The following is an 11,254-nucleotide window of genomic DNA, read 5'->3' on the forward strand; positions in this document are numbered from 1 at the left end:
AAGGAACAATGAAAAGGGCCACAGTCATGTGCAGCCTATTTGCTGTACAAACTGCCTGATGTGTACCCAAGGGGAAGGCCATTAAGAAGTTTGTCATTCGGAACATAGTGGAGGCTGCCACCATCAGGGACATTTCCAAAGTGAGTGTCTTCGATGGTTATGTGCTTCCCAAGCTGTGTGTGAAGCTGCATTACTGTGTGAGTTGTGCCATTCACAGCAAAGTGGTCAGAAATTGATCTCGTGAAGCCTGCAAGGACCGAACTCCTCCACCCCGATTTAGACCCGCTGGTGCTGCACTATGACCTCCACCAAAGCCCAGGTAAGGGGAGCTGGGTCTTAATGGACTGAAGAAAACTCTCTTGAGAAAGAAATAATAAATTGAATTTTATACTTTATACAGCATGTTGAGTGTACCTGCCAGAGGTGGGTTGGGTTAATCCAACCTATCCAAGTTTAAGTTTGTACTCCGAAAATGAATAAAGAGGAACACACTGGAAAAAAAAATCAATTCAAGTGCTGAAAAATGAAGTAAAGAAGAACAACATAAAATTGATCAGAGTCAATGAAAAAGTTGGAAACAGTGGAAATGCCATAAAACGTCTCTTCACAGAAGAAGTGACAGAACACTTCCCAAACATGGATAAAGAATTTAAGTGAGGCGGGGCTGGCTCAGCGGATTAAAGCACCTGCACAGGCCGGCACAGCGACTGTTATTCAATTCCTGGCTTGCTGTGCCAGCCTCTCCCTGGGGCGCACTGAGGCAGCGACTGAAACTGGGCGTTGTGGTGTGCGCCTGTAATCCTAGCACTTGGGAGGCTGAAAATAGGAGGACTGCGACAAGTCTGATCTGTGTAGTGAGACCCAACTCCAAATAGCCATGGCCAGAATAAACATATACTAAGGTGTGTGATAAAGTTTCCAGAAATTCAACACAGGAGTAGAATATTGTCATGGTTTGCATCTAGTTGTTCCCCCAACAAAGCCTCGTGTAAATCATGGGGTGGTCGTGCTAGAGGAGCAGCTCGAGGGGCGGGGCCAGAGAGCGGGGGCGGGGCCAGAGAGGCGGGGCGGGGCCAGAGAGGCGGGGCGGGGCCAGAGAGGCGCCAACCGTTAAACTGACAGGCTGTGCCTCCCTACCCGCCCCCAGGCCTGGTGGCCTCTGTTGGAGGTATGCAGCGGGTCATCCTGGTCACAGCGACGCCCCAGCCTCTCTTCTAGGCCCTGTAGCGTGGGACGGCAGTGTCTCGAGGTCTTGCTATGTAATTCAGGCTGCTTTAAACTATGAAACCTCCAGTAACTGTGAGCTAAATAAACCTTTCCTTTCCCAAGCTTGAGTGTTGGATATTTGTCCCAGCAATGAGCAAAGAGTAAGACAGATATCAAAATAAGTGAGAGAAAAGAAACTAATCACCTATAAAGGAAAGCCCACCAGAGTCACTTCCAAACACGAGCCCTCAAACCAAGAAAAGCTGGAGTGAAGTATTTCAGTGCCTAAAAGAAAGAAACCTGAAAAACACATAAATGTGCTTTTACAAAAACTATCTTTTAAAATCAATGGAGAAATAAAATACCTCCATGACAAAGAACAACTGAGGAAATTCATGACCACCGAACCAGGTCTTCAAAGTACTCTGAAGGATATTTTAGAAAGGGACAGCAAAGATCACAATTCCAAGAACACCAACAGGAAGAAGCCACCAGGCAGGGAAAGCAATTAAACAGAGGGGAAAGACAGTGTACCACCAACAGGAAAGTAATATGAAAAGGGTAAGCCAATAGATACCAGTCATAAGCATCAATGTAAATGGTCTCAATTCACCAATCAAAAGAAACAGACCAGTAGAATGGATCAAGAGGCAATGTCCAACAATATGCTATATATGAGAAACACATTAAGCCAAAAGTCCAATATCCAGTTCTTTTTGAGACAGGGTCTTGCTATGTAGTTCAGCTTTAAACTCACTATGTAGCTCAAGCTGGCCTTTAATCTGTGGCAATCCTCCTGCCCCAGCCTCCTAAATCATGGGATTACAGATGTGTGCCACCATGCCAGGCTTCAACACCTATTCATGATAAAAACCTTGTAGAAAATTGGAATAGAAGGGCTTTATCAAAATCGGAAAAGGCTATCTATGTTAATCCAATGACCAGCATCATACTAAATGGACAAAAACTTATATCTTTTACTTAAAAATCAGGAACAAGACAAGGATGTCCACTATCACCACTCCTACTCAATATAATTCTGGAAACATTAGGCAGTACAATTAAAAGATAAAAGAATAGGACAGGAAAGGAAGAAGTTAAATTAGTATTATTTGAGGATAGCATCATTTGAGGATAGCATCATACTCTTATGTTGAAGACCCCCAAAATTCCATCAAAATACTTCTAGATTTAATTTAAGTGTAGCTGGATACAAAGTCAACACTTAAAAATTGATAGCATTCCTGTCCAGAAACAGAAACACACTGAGAGAAAAATAGAGGAAAGAACACTTTTCACAATGGGATCAGCAAAAAAAGAAAAAAGAAAGAAAAGGAAGAAAGAAAATACTTAGGAATCAATCTAATGAAGGAAGCAAAAGATCTATACGTTGAAAATTACAGTACTCTAAAAAAAGACACTGAAGAGGAAATCAGAAAATGGGAAGATAGCCCTTGCTCATGCTTAGGAACAATCAGCACCAACATAGTGAATATAGTCATACTCCCCAAATTGCTATACAGATTTAATGCAATCCTATTCAAAATACCTTTAGCATACTTCACAGGACTAGATAAAACATTCAGAAAATTCATTTTGAATAGAAGAGACCTAGAAGAGAAGAAACAATTGTAGGCAATAAAGGCAACAAATGGGACATCACAATTCCCAACTTGAAAATATATTGCAAAGCTACTGTGATAAAAACAGCATGGTACTGCCCAATAAACAGACCCAAGGGTAGCTGGAACAAATTAGAAGATGTAGAAACAACTGCACACGCACTCAGCCACCTCATCTCTGAAAAAGGGGCCAACAAATTTACAAATTTACTGGAAGAAAGATAGCCTTGTTAATAAATTATGCTGGAAAAAATTGACTTTCTACATGCCTAAAACTGGACCCGTGTCCCTTATTGTGCACTAAACAAGAATAAAAATGAAACAAAAAATCTAAATGTTAAAACAGAAACACTAAATTTGTGAGAAGAGAGAATATATAGGACTCTTGAAGACATAGGTGTGGGCAAAGATTTTTATTAACAAAACCCTGAATGCATGAGACATACTACAGAATCAGCAAATGGGGCCTCGTCTTATTAAAAAGCTTTTTCACAGCCAAAGAATCACCAGTAGTGTGAAAAGGCAACCCACTGAGTGGGAAGAACTTTATTTAGTTGTCTCTCAGACAAAGGACTAGTATCTAGAATATATAAAGAATAGAAAAAAAGAGCAGTGCAGCTCCGAGCCCGCCGGCCACAGTCTCTGGCGCCAGCTACGCCGTCGCCCCGTCACTATGGCCCATTACAAAGCCGCCGACTCGAAGCACGAGCAGTTCCAGAGGTACTTGGAGAAGTCGGGGGTGCTGGACACGTTGACCAAGGTGTTGGTAGCCTTATATGAAGAACCAGAGAAACCTACTAGTGCCTTGAATTTTTTAAAGCATCACTTAGGAGCTGCTACCCCAGAAAATCCAGAAATTGAGCTGCTTCGCCTAGAATTGGCAGAAATGAAAGAGAAATATGAAGCTACTATAGAAGAAAATAAAAAACTGAAAGCAAAGCTTGCTCAGTATGAACCACCTCAGGAGGAGAAGCGTGCTGAATAGGATTCTTCTCAGTTGAAAAGACAATGAAAAATGGTTTTGTATGACTTCACTAGTTTGTATAGTATATAATCCTTTCTGAACAGATGCTATAGAACTTTTAATATGTTAAATTCATCTCTCACATTTAAATGTTATAAACGCATATACTCAGAATCACCAATAAAAACTCAATACAACTTTCTTTGGATCTTAAAGCAGGACAAATATGGGGCCAAATTAAATTCTGAAGAAACCTAAACAGCGATCTAATTCATTACCTTAAAAGACATTCTGTTAGTCTGATTGTGAATAATCCTACTGGTTAGATGTTACCCAAAGACATTTAGTGTGGAGCTGCTCCTTGGTTTAGTTCAGGCTATGAGCAGAGGTACAATCATACTTTACAAGGAAGGTAATAGTGTTTATAGTCCCTGTACTCAACTGGAGGAATCTGTGTGACACACGATGCTTTTGCATGGGTTCCCATGAATTTTCTGCTCTTATTTATATAATGCGGAACAAGTAATTCTTCTTTGCCACCACTTTGCCTTAGATAACTATGTGTGTGCCAGTTTGAACTCTGACACCACTGTTTTCTTCTATGCAATCACGCCCTGTTTGATAATGTTGCCTTGCTTTGCTGTGTACTTTAGTGGGGCCTAGTTGCTCATTAGCCTTTGTGTGTTGTTCATTTTGCTTAATAAAGAAGTTATCCTGATTGTGATTTATGTATCGTTAAAAAAAAAAAAAAAAAAAAAAATAGAAAAAAAAAAAAAAAACCCGAGACCCCCTCAGGTGTAAGAACCCAATCCAAAAGTGAGTATCTGTGATACATACACAATTCTCATATGAAGAAATGCAATGCTAAGCAAATATATTAAAAATTGTTCAACACTACTGTTCATTTGAGAGATACGAATTCAAACAATGCCGAGATTCCATCTCTCTTCAGAAAGAAGGGCTATTAGCAAGAATTCAACCATTAAAGAATACTGAAGGGACTGTAGGGGAAAAGTAACTCTTCCCAACTGTTGTGGGAATGTAGACAGGTGCAAACGTTGAAAATTAGTGTGAGATTCCTCAAAAAACTAGGATTAGAGGTCCCTTTTGACCCAGCTATTCTCCTGGGTATCTTCACAGAAGAACTGAAGCTATCTTACCACAGTGGTATATGTGCACCCATCTTTATACCAGAACAGTTTGTAATAGCTAAATCTTGGAAACAGCCCAAGTGTCCATCAACTGAGGAATGGATTAGACAATATTTTTATACAATGGACTACTATTCAGCCATAAAGAAGGGTAGGCTTGAGACCTTTCTAGGTAAATGGATACACCTTGAGGTCATATGCTTAAGGGAAGTAAATTGTACACATATGTGAAAAAATTGAATTGTCTCCCTGCTGTGTGAAACTGAAAGATTAAGTAAGGACCAAAATGTACAACAGATATTGTGAAACACAGAAAGAAATTGTTCAGAAGAAAAGAGGAGCTAGGGAGGAAGAAGGGCGAAGGAAGGATAGAAAAAATGATAAAAGAAGGAAAAATGGAAACAAAGCTTTGTCAATAAGGAGCAGAAGAGAGGGTTAAAGAGAGGGGAGGGGACTGGGGGGGAAGAATCAAGATATATCATAAAGAGGCACCAACTCTCTAGGATGAATATGATCATTCTGTATATATAAAGTGTACCAATAAGCTTAATTAAAGTACTCTATTGGATAGATGAACATCACCACATGTTCCTTTAATTCTACAACATGATTTCCTTTACTTCTTTGAACTTTTTCACAATTTCTCCCTTGAAGTGCTTGTCTGCTACATCTGTCATTTACAGTTTATCTTTCTCCTGTGCAGGGTCACGTTTTTCTGGTTCTTTACATGTCTTATAGAGCTTTAAAAACCCAAGATATTTTAGATAATGGAACACCACTACCCTTGGGTTTCCCCTCTTCCCACCCAGGGTTAGTTATATGAGGTCACTTGCCTCAACCAATTATGTGAATCTGTTATTCCATAATATGTGCCTACTGATATTTCAACTCCGTTGCTCCTTTTAAAATTCTTATTTTTTTTTTCTATGAAAACTGGCTTCCACAGGCCAGCTCTGGTTCAGCATAGCTTAGCGGTGAGGTAAGAGCTGGTCAGAGGTTGTGTTTAAGTGCCTCAGCTCAGTAAAGCTTCCACCAGCTGCTGATGAGTCTGTGCATGACTTGAAAGATTAGATGATGTCAGATTATGCACCAGGTTTTGCCCACTGTGCCCCAAAGCCCAGCACTCAGCCGGGAAGAAGTAGACAGCTAGAGACCTGTTTCCTCCCAAGCAGACCTGCACAAGTGCACAGACTTGTGGCTCTCCCGAGGTATGTGGCAGCGTATCAAGTCCAGTTAGGGTGATTTTGCTCTCCAGATTTCCCTACTGAAACCCACTTAGAAGGCTGGTGAGATAGCTCAGTGGACTAAACACCTGCTTAGACAAGCACAGGGACTGGGCTTCGATCACTTTGCCCCTGGGCAGACTGAGCCAGCCTCTGAGACCCAGCATGGTGGCACATGCCTGTAATCTCGGCACTGGGGAGGCTGAAAACAGGAGAATCACTATGAGTGTGAGCTGCGTAGTGAGACCCTGGACCAAATACATAAAAACAAATGAAAAACAAAAAACCAGTTAGCACACAGCTCTTTTGTTTGCCCAAGCAGTATCCTAATCTTGTTGTGCTTCGGCCCTTATTTGAAGTTTGCCTCTGGAGATTTCTGTTGTTTTTGCAACCTTTTTTTTTTTTCTTTTTTCTTTTTTTGGCAGAACTGGGGATTGAACTCAGGCCCTTGCACTTGTCAGGCAAACGCTTATTCTACTGAGCCATCTCCCTGGCCCTTTGGTTGCTTTTGATGGTGCTCCTGGACAAGTGCCCTTGATGCTCCACTTCAAGCTGAGACAGAGGAGACACACCAGGCTCTCATGGTCCCCTGGCCTGGCTGGAGAGGGCGTGACGTGGCCAGCAGCCAGCAGGTCCCTCCCCTTGCCTCCCTTTGCTCCCCCTTGCACCCTAAAAATGCTGAGCTGATTGGCAGCAAAGTCATTCGCTGCAGGCAAGGTGCCAGTCCTCACGTGTGTTCCTGTCCATTTGCTAGGACTTCTGTTCCGGGAGCAGGGTAGATGAGAATAGTCCCAGACTAAAATGACACAGAATTGTATTTTTTTTCCTTATTGTATTTCAGTACTTTTTCTTGAAAAAAAAAACCACTTTTGAAATTCACGTGTATCAAAATAAAGAAATTCACATGTATCAATGATCAATTTCCAGAGTCTATATATATATATGTCAATTTTTATCTTCTGGGAGAAATATCAATCTCCTCATTAAGCCACTTGGGAAATTCTACATATGATCTTTCCTTTTTGTTTTTATTTATTTATTTATTTATTTATTTATTTATTTATTATTTTATTATTTTTTGTGGCCGGCTCAGCCTGCCCTGGAGGCGGGGCTGGTGTGGCATGTGGTAGGATGGAACTGTGGTCCCTGCGCGTTTGCTTAAGCTTGCCTAAGCGAATGCTTTAGACCACTGAGCATGCTATCTCGCTGGCTCCCATCTTTCCTTTTTAAATTTTTTTTTTACTTTCCCTTTATTCTTCTCTAATCTTTATGATTTCCTCGCGTCTTTGGGCTCTGGGTTTGGTTTGCTCTTCCTTTTCTAGTTGTTGAAGGTGCAGCATTAGGGTGTTTATTTGTTCCCGTTCTGTTTTCCTAATGTGTGAGTTCACAGCTATGAATTTCCCTCTGAGACCTGCTTTCATCATATCCCATAAATTCCGATAAGTTGTGCTTGAATTTTCATTGAATTGTAGATATTGTTGAATTTCTTGTTTAATTTCATCTGTGACCCATTGGTTTCTGAGTAGGGTGTCATTTAATTTCCATGTATTGAAAGTTTTTTTCTGATTTCTTTTGTCATTTATTTCCAGTTTCATTGCACTGTGGTCAGATAATGTGCATGGGATAATTTCTGTTTTCTTGCATATACTTAAGCATGACCTATGGACCAGTATGTGGTCTATTTTAGGAAATGACCCATGTGCAGCTGAGAAAAATGTGTATTCAGCTGTGTTTGGGTGGAACACTCTGTATATGTCCACCAAGTCCATTTGTTTCAAACTCTGGTTCAGTTCTGTAATAAGGTTTTTTTTTTGTTGTTGTTGTTCCTCGAATGCCTTCAGGGCACTTTTGGCCAGCTGGAGAGGTGTGAGGTTCGAACTCCAGCAACCTGAGGCTGACAGCTTTGTGGAAGCAGCCACTTAAAGGCCTGAGCTAGGGCCAGGCCCCCCCCTTTATTCTTAATATCTATATTTCACAACAGGACTGTGGGCTAGAAGTTGTTCTTTTCACTGGGTAGCTGAGAGAAGCTCTCCCCAAGGTCACCATAGTTGGTGAGCGACTGCATTTGGCCTGGATGCTAAAGGCTCTTAGCCAAGTGTTGGAAGAACATCTAGCGAAGTTCAGTGTCCTATAGGTTCTTGGGCGAGAAGATAATTACGCTGCCCAGGTGGATGGCAAAGAAAAGGAAGATGCAAGAAGTTGTGTTGAGTTTGTGTTTCTCTTCAAGCCCTGGGTCATGAAACAAGAGAAATAGTTGGAGAAAATGAAGAATATCATTCCATTTGCTAGGATGGCCATAGGGGACATAAATGAAGTCTTCTCAGAAAGCAAATTAGACAAGAAGTATCCCCATTAGTCATCTGCTGCTAATGCAGAATTTATAAGGTTGAGTCTGGGAGAAATCTCTGCCCCCCCCAATACTGTACACTCTGAAGGGTTAAAAATAAAAAAGACTATATAGTTCTTGGAAGAGAACAGAGACACCTGAGAACACTTCTCCCCATCCAGCCCCCTCACCGGGCGAGGCTCTAGCCCAGGCCACAGCCTGAGAACGCTGCTGCGTCTGTCCAGCCCGCTTGCACTGCAGAGGCTCTGGAGCAGGAGGAGCAAGCCAGGAAGGCCAGCAGCTGGCCCCTGCCCAGTACCGTGACTGCGGAGCTGCACACAGAGAAAGCTGCCCACTGTTTTGTCTCTCGACCTGTGGCTCAGAAGTTTTACTCAAGAGGAAAAGCAGGCCCCAGGAAGAGAGTACTGAAACATTCTCGCTGCAGGTCCTGACTTTATTGGAACAGAATGTGAGGAATTCAAGACTAAGAGTCCTCTTGAAAACAGTGGAGATTTTGGTGGCCAGCGTTAGGAGCAGGCAGGGAGTTTTAGGGGAAGAGACGGTTAAGAAGAGGGTTTGAGGGCCGGCAAGATAGCTCAGCGACTAAGTGCTTGCATAGGCAGGCGCAGAGACCAGGATTTGATCCCTGGTACCGCATGCCCCTCTGATCCCGCCCCTGGGTGCGCTGAGCCAGTGACGGAGAAATGGCATGGTGGCGCATGCCTGTAATCCCAGTGCTGGGGAGACTGAAAACAGGAGGATAACTATGAGTCTGAGCTGTGTAGTGAGACCCTGTATCCAATACATAAATTAGGGGGAAAAAAAGAAGGCTTGAGATGGGCATGGCAGTGCACCCCTATAATGCTGGCCCTGAGCCATAGGTACAGAAGTGTTCGGTGTGCACGTGGCTTTCACTTCTCTTTGTAAAGCTATTTTGGAACAAATACGAAGTGCCTACTTTGTGTAGGGGCACTGGGCTAGGCTTCCTCACTGAGTGCTTCCCCCCAACGCGAATGTATGCTTAGAAATATGCAAGCCCAGGAAGGGAGCCAGGGAGGGTGAATGCAGTGTGGGGATGCGGCGCCTCCCAGGCCACGAGGAGCCCTGGCTGGGAAGTGTCTTGCTCTCTGGACAGGTCTCATTGACTGGGAGAAACTGTCCCCTGCCCACCCCTACAGCCTGGAACCTGGGGGACAATTACATACTCTGGGTGCTATTTGATAAAAGGAGCAAAACAGCCAGTGATTAAGGATATTGATATTTGAATTAGAAAAGACATTTATTTATTTATTTATTCAATTCATGGGGTTGCAGAAGTCCGTGTATATCTTAAGAAGGAAACATTTCCGTATAAACGTTTAAGGTAGATCTAGTTGCGGATTCCTGAGTCACAATCTGCCACTAAGCATCGGTAACCTTGAAGGCCAGGAAGCTGGAGGAGATGCCCGCACCGGGGAGCAAGCGGACAGCGGGACTCACGCCGCCCTCCCTCTCCCTGCACGGCGCCCAGCTCGCGAGGCGGAGGAGGATTTCTTGCAGGTCGTCGATCTTTCCATCCAGCGGGTCCAGGCAGCCCTCGAGGTCAGAGCTGAGGTGACGCCGCCTGTGCCTGCTCTCTGTGAGGTCCCGCTTCGCCCGCCGCGTTGTGACCGTCTCTCTCTGCCGCCAGCAGCTTCTCCGAGACACAGTCGCCCTCGGATCTGGGCTGAGCCAGGGCTTCGGTTGGCGTCCGGAGACGGCTCACCTCCGCCTCCCTGGCCCGGAGCGCCGCCTCCAGCGCGTCGAGGAGCCTCCTCAGCAGCGCGGCGCCCTCGCGCTCGCGCTCGCGCTCGGTCTCCCGGAGCTGCGCTTCCAGCTCCTGCACCCGCAGGCGCAGCCACTCGTTCTCCTCGCGGAGGGCGCACACCTGCCTCTCGCACTGCGCCGCGCCCTGCAGCGTCTGCGGCTCCCGCTCCCAACTCCCCGGGTGCGCGGCGCTCGGCGTCTCCGCAGCCCTCCGCCGCTCCGGGGCCGCCAGGAGCGGGTCGCCGCAACCTGGGGAAGGGGCGCTTGCCTCGCCGGTGCCGTAGACCCTGGACGCTGGGGAATAAGTCCAGGTCTCCATTTGCTCCTGCGACATTTCTCTGGCGAGTGGGGCGGTTTCTTTGAACTCCTGGGACATTTCTCGGACTAGCTGGGCAGCATCTTCTACCTCTTGGGATTCTTCTCTGGCTAGCAGGGCAGCTTGTTTCGCCGCCTGGAATTTCTCTGCGAACTTCTTCAGCTGTTGCTCAGAGACAAACCACAGGCCAAACATCGTGTTGGCTTTGCGGTCGGTCCACTGCCCAAACGTCTGCGACGTTCTGATGAAGGTCATATTGGGTGTGATGGTGCTGTGTATGAGCACCCTGTCCCTGTCCACGCTGACGATCTGATAGCTGTTCCTTGTGACATCGTAGAAAAAGGAAACGGTCACCGGCTGTTGGGTCAGAGGCACCCAGATCCTCTTGGTTTTTGGGTCAATCTGGTAGACCTGCGCTCGGGTCGTGAAGCCGGGTGGTTCTGCCATCTCCGGGCTGCTCAGCCGGCAGCTTCCACCCGGGTCCTTGCTCTCCGCAATCCGCCAGCTCCGCGGCCGCTCCCGCACGCGAAAGATCGGTGCAGCGGTGCGCGCTCGGCTCGGGACTGACGCCTTTTGTGGACCGCGGACTGGGCTGGGCCTCCGACAGCCCTGTAGGGGTGCGGGTGGGGGTGGGGTGTCTTCCTCCCTCCCCTCCCCTCCC

At 45.3% G+C, this 11,254-nt stretch overlaps 1 protein-coding gene and 1 pseudogene across 1 annotated transcript; one reads left to right on the forward strand and one right to left on the reverse strand.

The window, feature by feature from the left end:
• Window positions 1-3,501: 3,501 nt before the first annotated feature.
• On the forward strand, window positions 3,502-3,862 carry LOC101569031 (c-Myc-binding protein-like). Its single transcript, XM_012517630.2, has one exon. It carries the CDS (start codon window positions 3,502-3,504, stop codon window positions 3,811-3,813), a length of 312 nt encoding a protein of 103 aa, XP_012373084.1. The 3' UTR covers window positions 3,814-3,862.
• A 6,031-nt stretch (window positions 3,863-9,893) lies between these two features.
• LOC101570226 lies at window positions 9,894-11,040 on the reverse strand (annotated as a pseudogene).
• Window positions 11,041-11,254: the final 214 nt, after the last annotated feature.

The sequence above is a fragment of the Octodon degus genome, unplaced genomic scaffold (assembly GCF_000260255.1).
Source record: "Octodon degus isolate 3935 unplaced genomic scaffold, OctDeg1.0 scaffold00197, whole genome shotgun sequence".
NCBI classification, from domain to species: Eukaryota; Metazoa; Chordata; class Mammalia; order Rodentia; family Octodontidae; genus Octodon; species Octodon degus.

Coding starts and splice junctions, on each gene's coding strand:
- LOC101569031 (XM_012517630.2), top strand. CDS start 3,502: ATGGCCCATTACAAAGCCGCCGACTCGAAGCACGAGCAGTTCCAGAGG.